Source organism: Schistocerca nitens, chromosome 3, assembly GCF_023898315.1.
Source record: "Schistocerca nitens isolate TAMUIC-IGC-003100 chromosome 3, iqSchNite1.1, whole genome shotgun sequence".
NCBI lineage: Eukaryota > Metazoa > Arthropoda > Insecta > Orthoptera > Acrididae > Schistocerca > Schistocerca nitens.
Window position 1 is genome coordinate 479,106,838 of NC_064616.1, and position 15,053 is coordinate 479,121,890.

Below are 15,053 nucleotides of genomic sequence, written 5' to 3' on the forward strand. Positions count from 1 at the left end.
CCTGAGTGGCCGAGCGTTTCTAGGCGCTTCAGCCTGGAACCGCGCGACCGCTAAGGTAGCAGGTTCGTATCCTGCCTCTGGCATGGATGTGTGTGATGTCCTTAGGTTAGTTAGGTTTAAGTAGTTCTAAGTTCTAGGGGACTGATGACCTCAGAAGTTAAGTCCTATAGTGCTCCGAGCCATTTGAACTATTTTTGAGAAAACTTCGATTTCATGGTCGAGCGGCTGTTCATAAGCCACACATCACGACGCCTCGCTTGGTGTAAGGAGCGTAAACATTGGACGATTGAACAGTGGAAAACGTTGTGTGGAGTGACAAATCACTGTACACAATGTGGCGATCCGATGGCAGGGTGTGGGTATGGCAAATGCCCGGTGAACGTCGTCTGCCAGTGTGTGTAGTGCCAACAGTAAAATTCGGAGGCTGTGGTGTTATGGTTTGGTCGTGTTTTTCATGGAGGGGGCCTACACCCCTTGTTGTTTTGCGTGGCACTACCACAGCACAGGCCTACATTGATGTTTTAAGCACCTTATTGCTTCCCACTGTTGAAGTGCAATTCCGGAATGGCGATTGCATCTTTCAACACGATCGAGCACCTGTTCATAATGCACGGCCTGTGGCGGAGTGGTTACACGACAATAACATCCCTGTAATGGACTGGTCTGCACAGAGTCCTGACCGGAATCCTAGAGAACACCTTTGGGATGTTTTGGAACGCCGACTTCGTGCCAGACCTCACCGATCGACATCGATACCTCTCCTCAGTGCAGCACTCCGTGAGGAATGGGCTGCCATTCCTCATGAAACCTTGCAGCACCTGATTGAACGTGTGCCTGCGAGAGTGGAAGCTGTCATCAAGGCTAAGGGTGGGCCAACACCATACTGAATTCCAGCATTACCGATGGAGGACGCCACAAACTTGTAAGTAATTTTCAGCCATGTGTCCGGATACTCTTGATCACATGGGTTATAATCATAGCAGTTATTTATTACAGTGACAGAAGAATTAGTAATGGTAGCTGTACCAGTCTGAACGTGTGCCAAAAATCTCTTGAAAGCAGCTGCAGGCCGCTGTATTGCTATACAGGTCCTCCATGACTTCTTACGACACAGAAAAAAATTTCCAGCTGGTGTCGACCGTGTTTATATGTCAGTACGAAAATCAGTCGTCGTAGAAATCTGCTTCTGACAGCGTTATATACAACTAAAGATGAATATGGACTGTTAATTACACCTGTAAAACCAGTTCTCTTTGAGGAAACCAGTGAAGTTTCGTCAGGGGATTCTTTTAATGTAAACTCGCAATATTTTACTTGCTTTACAAATCGAATTTACTTTATGTGGCAAAAGTCATAAAATATAAACGCTTATTTTGCGTAAAAAGTGGACATTAGAGGTAAAAACGGATTTCATTTCTTATTTCACGCGTCTTACGAGGAACCGTAAGAAAACTAATGCTGCCTGCAATAATGATTTTTGTCTTTTACTCCTGTGGAAGCGTCGAACAAAAGAGTCGCACTGAACAAAAACAGGTATTCACTGAAGAACTGTAATTTTATTGCTTGTAAACAGAACAGACAGTATGTTTCACCTGAAGCCATGTAATAACGTTAACCATCCCATTAATATTAAAAGTTTCGAAGAAATTAGGTCAACTGTACTACTACACGTGTAATAGCAATGAGTCAAGGTGTTTTATTGTTAAAATCAATTCTTGATTTCAGCTATAAATGAGCAAAGTTGCCAATGTCAACTCCAGTCCATACAGCGCGTAACACCAGTAACCCAGTTTCCTGCCCCGAACCACGTGACTTAGATTTTGGTTCAAGTGTAATGACGTCATACGCAGTCTATATTATCTATGGTCTATGCTGCCAACCGATGGGCATCACGTGTGTGGATAGCGATCAGTCGATGCCTCGTTAAATACCGGAGCTACGGCGGACAGTTCTCTTCAGTGCGCGGAGACGTGTAGAGCCTCCAGTTAGCGCCAAGTCTACAAGCTGCAGTGTTCTTCCGTCGTCTCAGAGGCTTAGGCTCCGAAGGCATCGTAGGCCAGCTGTGGACTTTGCGTAGGCATCACTCAGAGACACAGTGAGGAGAATTTCATGTTTTAGAGGACTTGTAATAATTTCAACATCTAATTGTGCTGGAAATTTTACAAGAAGAAGCATGATTTAAACTGAGTATTTCTTCATATTTAATAAATATCATTTTATTACTAGTTGTTGGGATTCTCCTGCATTCCCAACAAATTCAAGACTACTCCCCGTGTTGTTTTACCCTAGATGTCCAGAACAGTGTTTCAAGTTTCGTTCTACCATAACATAGTTTTGCAGTTACTTTAGAATCTTGCCAATTTGTTCAGTTCAATTTAGAACTGCAGTAAAGTGAGCTATAAAAGTGACTGTGTTTAATTACGTAGTACATTTGAGTTATTTCGGAAGTAACAATTATATCTTCTTCTTTAGAGTCAGCTTTCACCAATATTAGCAAACTTGGTGATAATGCACCGCATTTATTTTTAATGAATGTGTTTTGTGCCATCTCATTAATAGCACGTAATAAAATGGAATGCAGTAAACACAAAAAGTATATGTATAATGTTTAACAAAAAAGTACCAAGCTGAAACAGTAAAAACTGTAGTCAGGTCCATCAAATACTTTAGAACGAACAAAATAAATAAAAATGCAGCGCAGTCTGCGTGGAGGCAGAGCAGGAAAGTGAAATGGATGTGAAGTAGTGCTACCGACTGTTCAGATTACAATGCCAAATGTTATAAAATAGATGCATATTTTTGTTTTGCTAAGTGACGATCAAGAATCAGGAGCATTATTTGAATTCCTTGTCTCCGTTATTTTTCTGTCAATACATAACCTCCTTGCCATACCATTCTGTCGCACACACAAGCAACTGACAGCGAAAAGCGACTGCTCGCTCCCACCCACTCTGAGACGAATGCGGAAGCGGAGAGCGTGCAAAACCCTGACAATCGGTGGAACATGATCGAACGCGAACCGAAGTGTTTGTCAACAGGCTACGCGGAGAGATTTCTCACACCACTTATTCTCGTATGCTGGTGTTTGCTCCAGTGTAAACCAGTTAAAGAGACGTTCTCATCCAGGGTTACAGGACACCAGATAAATATGTAAAAGACAACTGGCATTTCAGGGAAGGACAAAAATAGGACGGTTGGCAATACCAGCACTAGCCACCTAGTATTATACAAGGCGCTGTTGCAAAGCTCACCCTTAGCTCAGGAAGTCTTCCACATATTGAATAGCGATTATTTTGTATGACTACGACGGACAATGTTTCTTATGTTTCAGGTGGCTGGCCCGACTCAGTTAATTACGGTGAATGTATCAAAAGACGACTCACCCCGTTGATGTGTCGGCAGGGCGGCAGTGAAGTTTTCCCAGGTACTGTTCACATTAGTTCTGCTTGCATCCGCTATTGGTTTCAGAGCTATGCCACAGTCGCTAGTTTTCTATACACCATACTCCACTGTTTTTAAGCCACACCATGAAATATTCCTTCGTCCGCAAAGATGCCGTGGCGTCACGTGAAATTTCACGGGCGACCGCGGCCAGAAGCCTCTACAGTCTAAATTAAATTAGTTGTTTATTTCTGGAGCGATCTGTCAAGCATCGATGGATGACTCACTTACCAAGGGAATCTTTGGGAGAAAATGGTTCAAATGGCTCTGAGCACTATGCGACTTAACTTCTGAGGTCATCAGTCCCCTAGAACTTAGAACTAATTAAACCTAACTAACCTAAGGACATCACACACATCCGTGCCCGAGGCAGGATTCGAACCTGCGACCGTAACGGTCGCTCGGTTCCAGTCTGTAGCGCCTAGAACCGCACGGCCACTCCAGATGGCTTTGGGAGAAAGGCGACGTTGTTCTCGCGAAACAGTATTGCGAAAATTTAACGAACTGTTATTCCAAAAAACCTGTGCAACATTTCTGCTACCACCATCCTATATCTCGACAGGGGATCGTGAGAAGAAGAGAGCAGAGATTAGAGTTCATGCATAGGCATACAGACAGTCATTTTTCATTCGCACAATACGTGAGTGAAATAGGTCAGCACATCAGTAATATTGGTATGAAGTACCCTCTGGCATGCTCTGAACACTGACTTCCAGTGTGTACAGGGTGTTTCAGGAGTACCTGCCAATATTTTAGGAGTTGGTAGTATTCACTAATTCGAATAAAACATTGCATGTAATGTGTCTCCTATTTTTACCGATTACAGAGATACACATTCGTCATTGTGCAATGACAATTCTCGATTTAAAGGGGCATTTAACTCAAGATACCGGGTTTTAAAGGGATGGATAACACGGTTTAAAGGAACACTTCTGGTAATAGGATAGTAGTCATACAGTACAGATAACGATCTTATCTCAAGGTCACTGATAAGATAAGAATTTCCAGTGTCAGGTTACATTTGACCTTAGGCATACTAGATAAAAATGACCTTGACAGATAAGATAAAGATTTCTCGCATCAAGTTACACTTGTCTTTGAGAGGGGGTATTATGTTACAGCCCCATTCCCCTCCATCACCTGACAAGGCCGAGTGCCAGGTTACACTTGACCTTGAGAAGGGATATCATCTATCAGCTGAGGCAGTTGAGCAAGGTATATTCAAGGTCATCCCCCATCCTCTCCCCCTCCATGCCTACCCACACTCTGGGGGTACAGCCAGCTCAAGCCAAGATTGGTTATTACTAATTAAAATACTACATTTCGTATTTAATCTTTGCTTCATTGTTTTTTCATTCTATATACAGTATTTTATATTTTTAATCATTTTTATATATACAATATATGAGAAACGGAGACTAGCAACAGCAGGTGAAGAAAAATCACTCATATACACTTGTTAAAAAAACACACAGACACACACACACACACACACACATATATATATATATATATATATATATATCGCAATTTTAATAACCAGTAGTGTAGTCTTTCCAGTGCAAGGCCTTAAGGGCACGTACAGTGCTGATGCTGAAAGTCAGGCTGCCATGTCATGACAACGAATGGTTCATCTGCGAAGACGTGATCAGGACTCTCCCGTACTCACACTATACAGTTGAGAGTGATTGAGTGTGTGGTTGAGTATTTATTTGTAAATGGTGGATGTGTGTATGAGCATGCATGAATGACTGCTCACTAAATGTGTGTGCAAATTATGTTATATATATTACACACGGGTGTGCACATAATTTGCACACACATTTAGTGAGCAGTCATTCATGCATGCTCATACACACATCCACTATTTACAAATAAATACTCAACCACACACTCAATCACTCTCAACTGTATAGTGTGAGTACGGGAGAGTCCTGATCACGTCTTCGCAGATGAACCATTCGTTGTCATGACATGGCAGCCTGACTTTCAGCATCAGCACTGTACGTGCCCTTAAGGCCTTGCGCTGGAAAGACTACACTACTGGTTATTAAAATTGCTACACCAAGAAGAAATGCAGATCATAAACGGGTATTCATTGGACAAATATATTGTCCTATAACTGACATGTGATTACATTATCAGGCAATTTGGGGGTATAGATCCTGAGAAATCAGTACCCAGAACAACCACCTCTGGCCGTAATAACGGCCTTCATACGCCTGGGCATTCAGTCAAACAGAGCTAGGATGGCCTGTACAGGTACAGCTGCACATGCAGCTTCAACACGATACCACTGTTCATCAAGAGTAGTGACTGGCGTATTGTGACGAGCCAGTTGCTCGGCCACCATTGACCAGACGTTTTCAATGGGTGAGAGGTCTGGAGAATGTGCTGGCCATGGCAAAAGTCGAACATTTTCTGTATCCAGAAAGGCCCGTACACGACCTGCAACATGCGGTCGTTCATTATCCTGCTGAAATGTAGGTTTTCGCAGGGATCGAATGAAGGGTAGAGCCACGGGTCGTAACACATCTGAAATGTAACGTCCACTGTTCAAAGTGCCGTCAGTGCGAACAAGAGGTGACCGACACGTGTAACCAATAGCACCCCCTACCATCACGCCGGGTGATACGCCAGTATGGCCATGACGAATACACGATTCCAATGTCCGTTCACCGCGATGTCGCCAAACACGGATGTGACCATCATGATGCTGTAAACAGAACCTGGATTCATCCGAAAAACTGACGTTTTGCCATTCGTGCACCCAGCTTCGTCGTTGAGTACACCATCTCAGGCGCTCCTGTCTGTGATGCAGCGTCAAGGGTAACCGCAGCCATGCTCTCCGAGCTGATAGTCCATGCTGCTGCAAACGTCGTCAAACTGTTCGTGCAGATGGTTGTTGTCTTGAAAACGTCCCCATCTGTTGACTCAGGGATCGAGACGTGGCTGCACGATCCGTTACAGCCATGCGGATAAGATGCCTGTCATCTCGACTGCTAGTGATACGAGGTCGTTGGGATCCAGCACGGCGTTCCGTATTACCCTCCTGAACCCACCCGTTCCATATTCTGCTAACAGTCATTGGATCTCGACCAACGCGAGCAACAGTGTCGCGATACGATAAACCGCAATCGCGATAGGCTACAATCCGACCTTTATCAAAGTCGGAAACTTGACGGTACGCATTTCTCCTCCTTACATGAGGCATCACAACAACGTTTCACCAGGCAACGGCGGTCAACTGCTGTTTGTGTATGAGAAATCGGTTGGAAACTTTCCTCATGTCAGCACGTTGTAGGTGTCGCCACCGGCGTCAACCTTGTGTGAATGCTTGTATATCACAGCATCTTCTTCCTGTCTGTTAAATTTCGCGTCTGTAGCACGTCATCTTCGTGGTGTAGCAATTTTAATGGCCAGCAGTGTACTTGGTGCACCATATGCAGAGCAGCACCAACGCTCTCTAACAATCACATCTTGTAATCCTCTACCGTGAGAGTCTTTCAGACCGCATGATGTACTCTGTTAGCCTGTCTTTGAGTGGCACCTGCATTTTTGTGGTAAGTGCACATTTTTGACGTGAGCCCCACAACCTCCACAGTCTGTGACGTATTCGTCTCGTCTTTCATCAGGCCAACAGCCATCTTGTTTTTAGGTATTATTCCATAAGGATTTTCGACGACATATCCAGTAGATGAAACTCTATGTATCCATATAAAGTAATTTGGGAACAGCGAAGTTTGACTTCACAAACTGATAGTGGTAGCAGTACATGAGCAGTTTGGAGAGGTCCAGAAGACACATACCGATATACGAGGTGTCCATAATTAAAGTTAGAGTTTCAAACCGCTGTAGAAAGAGAACCACTCCTCAAAATGACGTCAAATTTGAACAGCGTATGATTGACGCAGGTGGAAACGTCATGGAACATGCAAAACGTGAACGAAAATTTGATCAATAGATGGCACTGTAAGCATCAGAATGTGCACATCAACAGATGCGCAGTACTTGACTGTTGCTCAGCCTGCTCCCGAGACGCCCGACGTGACTGTCTCCATTAAGGACCGCACACTGCAGGAAAAGCTCTTTTATAAGAAAGGTTGTTGTGTGCCAGTAGGTCTGCAGAAGTTTCGGACATTCAACGGTATGGAAAAAGACATTGGTCCAATATCTGCTAATCGTCCGGAGAAAATGATTACAAATTTCGAAAAGGCAGGTTCTTTTGAGGTGCACTGTGGTAGAGGGAGGAACGGAGTTGATTCGACGCCTGTCGAAGATGTGACCACAGCATTGGAGGTGGGGTGTGCAAACATGCAGAGCATGAGGAATTGCCTGAACGTGGACATCTCTGCGAGCACGGTGCATAAAATCCTTCGAAAATTGTGCATTGCTATCCATACAAAATCAGCCATGTTGAGGAGTTGCTTCCTGCACTCCTGCGGCAAGACAAACGCTCGCTCTCGAATGTCTTGCTCGCACGGAAGTCGACAGTTGACGACCATAGAACATTCTGTTGACAGACGAAGCCCATTTCCATCTCCAAGTACATGTCAGTACGCAGAATTTCAGAATATGGGCAACGGAAAATCCGCACGTTCATCAACGGGTGCCACTTCACTCTGCAAAAGTCCGCAGCTCGTGGTCTAGAGGCTAGCGTTGCTGCCACTGGATCGTGGGGTCCCGGGTTCGATTCCGGGCCGGGGATTTTCTCTTCCCGGGGACTGGGTGTTTGTGTTGTCCTCACCATTTCATCATCATTCGTGACAGTGGCTAGATTTGATTGTGTAACAAAATTGGACTGTGTAAAACTTAGGACTGTGTACAGGCGCTGATCACCGCAGAGCTGAGCGCCCCACAAACCAATCATCATCATCATCATCATCATCATCATCATCACCACCACCACTCTGCAAAGATGTGGTATGGTTTGATGGCATTGTTATTGTAGGGCCATATTTTCTCAAGCAGATGAGTCCTGTGGGTCATTGTTTGGCTGGTTGGCTGATTTCGGGGAAGGGACCGAACAGCGAGGTCGTCGGTCCCATGGGATTAGGGAAGGATGGGGAAGGAAGTCGGCTGCGCCCTTTCAAAGGATCCATCCCGACATTTGCCTGAAGCGATGTAGGGAAATTACTGAAAACCTAACTGAGGATGGCCGGACGCGAGTTTGAACCGTCGTCTTCCCGAATGCGAATCCAGTGTGCTAACCACTGCGCCACCTCGCTCGGTCATGCAGGTCATGTTACCTGTACCGTCAATGGTAAATGCTATGGGTCTTTTGCCCACCAACGTCATTCCAACCAGTGGATGTGTGGGTAGGATCGTTTTTATGCAAGATGAAGCTCCTCCGGACATTGCACAGCCAGTGAAGCGGCTGATGCAGAGACATTTCGGAAATGCTTGAATTATCAGCTGTCATTTCCGTGCATTCTGGCCGTCCAGATTACCTGATCTTAATGCGTGTGACTTCTGCTGTTGGGTTATCTGAAAGATGTTGTGTTTAGTGCTCCAATTATGAAAGTAGCTGAATCGAAGGTATGCATTGCGCAAAACATTCTGAAAGTGGCCCCCGAGACAATCTGTTGTGGAACATGCTTTTTCTCGATTTCAACTTGCAGCAGAAAACGGTGGACAGCATACTGAATATACCTTGCGCCATTTTCACGGCAATTAGAAACCGGTGTCATTTTGCCTTTTATGCGGTTTTTGGTCCCAGAACAATAAAAACCAATATCATTTTGCTTTTCATGCAGTTATTGACCCCAGAACAATTAAAAGCTGAGGTCATTCTGCTTTCTAAGCGGTTTTTGGCCTCTGGTCACTGATTTTTTCCATCCGATGTGGTACGACCTTGCCGTGCTGAGTGGGCTTATCAAACCAACAGGGCCACAATTGTTGATTGCTGAACTTGTGCAGTCACGCACATTGAACAGTACGGACGGTGTAATGTGCAACTCAAACGACAGCCATCGTATTCTGAGTCATCTGTCATTTGTAGCGGACACCATTTAAAGACGCTTATAGCGTCCTCTTTTAGTAAAATTTTCGTTAATTTTTTTGTTCCGTGACGGTTCTCCCTGTGTCAATAATAAGCTATTCCAATTTGACGTCATTCTGAGCATTGGTTCTCTTTCTACTGCGTTTTGAAACTGGAACTTTAATTATGGATACCCTGTAGATAAGTTTCATGAACTGCGCTGCATCTTAGCCATCTCCGCAGCGACTAGTCCCCGACTGAAGATGATGACCCACTTGAAATTTGGCCGGGTGATGAAATCTCTTGCACCATAACGTCAATCCCAACAGTAAACTACATGTATTTTATGGTATTCCTTAATATTTTCAATTGTTTTCCCGTGAATTTTTCATTAATTTATAAAAATATTTTTCGAAAACATACGTCATGGATGCAATCATTTCGGTGTTTAAATCAATGTACGCCTTCAACTAGCATGACTGGTTGAAGGAGATTCCGCGGGTGATTCTAGAAAGTTTCGTCACCCACCCGAGACAGTGCTTGAGGTTTCTGTAGTGTAGAATATCTCTCTCCATGTTTCCCACCTTTGTCATCAGTTTGGTACGTAACCTTTGCACGGGAGTAGGCGCTCCGGACACAGCGGCAAGTCACTGAGTGCATCATGCAAATTGATGGGATATTCTACGTCGGCCTCAAGGACATGTCCGTCACCACAATCCTCAGCATCCATTTCCCATCTGGTTATCCATTGAAACTCTCCAATTGGGAGAGATTGCTGCATGGCTTGCCTGTAGAGGTTCTTTGCATCCAAGTAAAGGATGTTAACTGAAGCTGTGAGATGCTCTGCGGTCCTTGTACCTCATTCATAGGTCATTTGCCTTGGCATATCTGTGTACACACTAGCAAAGTCCCATGCGAATTCTGCGTTCGAAGAAGAGCAATATATCGACATCAGGGAGTAGTTCGATGTCGACTTGCGTCTTCCTTGACATCGTGTCCCATGAAGGCCCTGGAGCAGTGTGATAGAAAGCAGGATTCAGAAAGTACGTGTCCACGCATTCGGTACAGAACTCCTCAAAGACATCTACGAATAGGCGTACGTTAATGTTCATGTACAATTTTGCATTTTTCCCTAAATCATGGATATCGAACTCTGCCAAATAATCACCGTGTACTCATACTCTGCGTCAGTTATGGCAGTGCCCGTCACTTTGCTAGAGAATGCAATTATGTTGGGCAATGTACACTCCTGAAAATTGAAATAAGAACACCGTACGTTCATTGTCCCAGGAAGGGGAAACTTTATTGACACATTCCTGGGGTCAGATACATCACATGATCACACTGACAGAACCACAGGCACATAGACACAGGCAACAGAGCATGCACAATGTCTGCACCAGTACAGTGTATATCCACCTTTCGCAGCAATGCAGGCTGCTATTCTCCCATGGAGACGATCGTAGAGATGCTGGATGTAGTCCTGTGGAACGGCTTGCCATGCCATTTCCACCTGGCGCCTCAGCTGGACCAGCGTTCGTGCTGGACGTGCAGACCGCGTGAGACGACGCTTCATCCAGTCCCAAACATGCTCAATGGGGGACAGATCCGGAGATCTTGCTGGCCAGGGTAGTTGACTTACACCTTCTAGAGCACGTTGGGTGGCACGGGATACATGCGGACGTGCATTGTCCTGTTGGAACAGCAAGTTCCCTTGCCGGTCTAGGAATGGTAGAACGATGGGTTCGATGACGGTTTGGATGTACCGTGCACTATTCAGTGTCCCCTCGACGATCACCAGCGGTGTACGGCCAGTGTAGGAGATCGCTCCCCACACCATGATGCCGGGTGTTGGCCCTGTGTGCCTCGGTCGTATGCAGTCCTGATTGTGGCGCTCACCTGCACGGCGCCAAACACGCATACGACCATCATTGGCACCAAGGCAGAAGCGACTCTCATCGCTGAAGACGACACGTCTCCATTCGTCCCTCCATTCACGCCTGTCGCGACACCACTGGAGGCGGGCTGCACGATGTTGGGGCGTGAGCGGAAGACGGCCTAACGGTGTGCGGAACCGTAGCCCAGCTTCATGGAGACGGTTGCGAATGGTCCTCGCCGATACCCCAGGAGCAACAGTGTCCCTAATTTGCTGGGAAGTGGCGGTGCGGTCCCCTACGGCACTGCGTAGGTTCCTACGGTCTTGGCGTGCATCCGTGCGTCGCTGCGGTCCGGTCCCAGGTCGACGGGCACGTGCACCTTCCGCCGACCACTGGCGACAACATCGATGTACTGTGGAGACCTCACGCCCCACGTGTTGAGCAATTCGGCGGTACGTCCACCCGGCCTCCCGCATGCCCACTATACGCCCTCGCTCAAAGTCCGTCAACTGCACATACGGTTCACGTCCACGCTGTCGCGGCATGCTACCAGTGTTAAAGACTGCGATGGAGCTCCGTATGCCACGGCAAACTGGCTGACACTGACGGCGGCGGTGCACAAATGCTGCGCAGCTAGCGCCATTCGACGGCCAACACCGCGGTTCCTGGTGTGTCCGCTGTGCCGTGCGTGTGATCATTGCTTGTACAGCCCTCTCGCAGTGTCCGGAGCAAGTATGGTGGGTCTGATACACCGGTGTCAATGTGTTCTTTTTTCCATTTCCAGGAGTGTAGTTTTGTGGAGTATCCTCCGAATCCCGGTATTTGTAAGGAAAGACCCCATTCTTCATCACAAGCTGAAACTTTGCATCATCGGGACATGCAGTGCAGGTGATATGCATATAATCCTGATATATCATCTCAGCAAGTTTCTGAAGGGGCACATGCATGAAACATAGCAAAGACAGGAAGGAGAGCATTAGTATTGGCGTGATCCTCTTAGAAAATACAGTATACTTATCATCAGTGTCAGGAATCACTCTGACCTTGTCAAAAAAAAAAAAAAAGTTCAAATGGCTCTGAGCACTATGGGACTTCTGAGGTCATCAGTCCCCTAGAACTTAGAACTAGTTAAACCTAACTAACCTAAGGACAACACACACATCCATGCCCGAGGCAGGATTCGAACATGCGACCGTAGCGGTCACGCGGTTCCAGACTGTAGCGTCTAGAGCCGCACGGCCACTCTGGCCGGCTCCTTATTGTCCTTCAAACTGAAATCACTCAAGTGCCTAAAAAGAAAGTGAGCATCGAATTCTGTCAAATTGTGGAAGAAGATGGGTACGTATCGTGGCAGTTGGAATTTCAAGTTGCAGGCATTGTGGGCTCCACCGCAGAACTTTCCTGTTAGATGACAGTAGTCTATAGGTGGAGTTTCTGCTTTTCTGTCCAGTGGCAGTCCACAAATATGACATGCTGCATGCTCATACAAGGCATCATTCTCCTGTGAGTTGGTCACAAACTCAGTCCTATATTATGAAGGGACAGCACTCCTGTTGATGGGCATTCTTAGCTCTAAAATTTTTTTATCCTCGGTAGACATTTGCGCAGGCATTGGTTTATGGCTAGAGCAATCAATCAGATGCCCTTCTAGACACTTGCTCTTGGTTAAAGAGTTGAGGCATCTGCAGCAAAAATACTTTGCAATGTCATGTTTCGACAGTTGGGCGGAAAGTAGGTGGGATTTTTTTCTGAGCCTGATGTAGGTTTTGCTTCCCACTCTTGGAGAAAAGTGACAAATCTACGTGTTTGGGGCATTAACCGACAAATGTAGAAAAGTAGAGGGTTCCAACTGCTTTACGCTTGACTTCTTCCTGCACAGTGTGCTTATGGTCACCACCATCTAGCTTGCTATCATCATCTATTTCTAGGAATAATTTGGGTTCTTCCGCATGAATTTTGATAGGGCCTGGGGCTTTAGGAGGCATGAGGTGCCTTTGAATTTATAATGCCACAGATATTAGATGTTTCGTAAGTATTGGCGCTGGAGAGCGTTGAAGCCTGAGAACGAACGGTTGTGACTGTTTGGTGTCTGAATACGGAAGATACGCAATCCTTTAGCTATGTGTGTACTGCAGATTGACGACCTGAGCCTAATGAGATTCCTGCGCATGCGCCACATTTCTCCACACGGCCCTCGTGCGCATCCTACTGTGGACCTTGAGTGGTCTGTCAGTGTAGTGACGTTGCTGACAGCAATGCGACGTGTACCAGTACACGGCTGCAGAAATGACTGACTTTGTGCTTACATACGGCGCAACAGATTACAGTGGGAGAGCTGCTGCAAGCTTTTATGCCGAACGTTTCCCAAACAGACGTAACACTCATCGAGAGATGCCTCAGAGAAGCCGGAAAGTTGCACGTAGGTATTTTATGCCTGAGGTGTGTACATTGTACAATAAAGTAAGAGCACTTGGTGCTTGGTACCTGCGAATACTATTCCCGTCTACTGTTTCTCCTCTGGTAGGTGGCGAAACGTAACGGGGTTGGCGTGTTGCCCATGAACACCCGCTCCAACCATATCATCAGCAGAAAGTGCAGGCGTTATGGGAGCAGGGCTTTCCACGTCGGGTACAGTTTGTGCATTGGTGTCCGCCTCCGTAGCGTAGCGGTAGCGTTACCTCCTACTACGCACGGGGCCCGGGTTCGATTCCCAGCAGGGGACTGGATGTTGTGTGTCAATCATCATTTTCATCATCACTGACTCGCAAGTCGCCGAAGTGGCGTCAACTAAAAATGACTTGCAATACGGCGGCCGAACTCCCCCCGACAGGGGCCTCCTGGCCAACAATGCCATCCGATCATCATGTGCAGTGGTATTTACAGTAATGCATACTCCAGCCACTATTCCCGACCTTGGTGCTATTCGCGGACGAATGGACGTTTACTAGAGACGTCATATTAAACTTCCACAACATGCATGTTTGGACTACGAAAATCGGAATGCGTCGATGATTCAAAATCATCAACGTAGGCTCGGTAGTAACATCTGGGCCTGGATAATTGGTGACCGTATCATTGATCCATAGCTACTACCAAATATACCAACAGGGAAGATCTACCTCTCATTTATTAGAGATGTTTTGTCTACCCTATTGGATGTAATGCCACTAAATGTTTGGATGGACATATGGCTGCAACACGACAGAGCTCCAGCACACTTTGATGTCGATGTTTGGAATCATCTCAGCGTGGCATATCCCAATCGATGCATTGATAGGATAGGACCAGTTCCACGGCCACGGTATATGGCACACCTGTAATGTCAGTGGATCGCCTTATTGCTCGAGTCCACGGAGCGAATGAAATACTTCAAAGACAACCACACGTAATGATTACTAACCGTCCGGCTTTTTTCCGAACGCGTCTGGCTTTTCGATGATTTTTCATAATGCCCGTCCGGAACATTTGTTTTTTAGAGAACTTCCAGCTTTTTGGTTATAAAGTTGCAGTTTATGATGTGACGAATTTCAGTGTAGTGTAATTGGACTGCCGGGCGGTGTGTCCGAGCGTTTCTAGGCGCTACAGTCTGGAACCGTGCGACCGCTACGGTCGCAGATTCGAATCCTGCCTCGGGCATGGATGTGTGTGATGTCCTTAGGTTAGTTATGTTTAAGTAGTTCTAAGTTCTAAGGGACTGATGACCTCAGAAGTTAAGTCCCATAATGCTCAGAGCCTTTTGAACCATTTGTAACTGG

At 46.1% G+C, this 15,053-nt stretch overlaps 1 protein-coding gene across 7 annotated transcripts in view; it reads left to right on the forward strand.

Moving 5' to 3' along the window:
* The window catches only part of LOC126248405 (uncharacterized), a 447,623-nt gene that overhangs the window by 360,907 nt on the left and 71,663 nt on the right, over positions 1-15,053 (forward strand). For all 7 annotated transcript variants that reach the window (XR_007545482.1, XR_007545484.1, XR_007545479.1 and 4 more), the window contains one exon: positions 3,332-3,424. Coding sequence is in view for 2 of the 7 variants with exons in the window: in XM_049949358.1 (XP_049805315.1) it covers positions 3,332-3,353 (22 nt within the window). In the remaining 5 variants the exon portion in view is untranslated. The remainder of the gene's footprint in view (positions 1-3,331; positions 3,425-15,053) is intronic.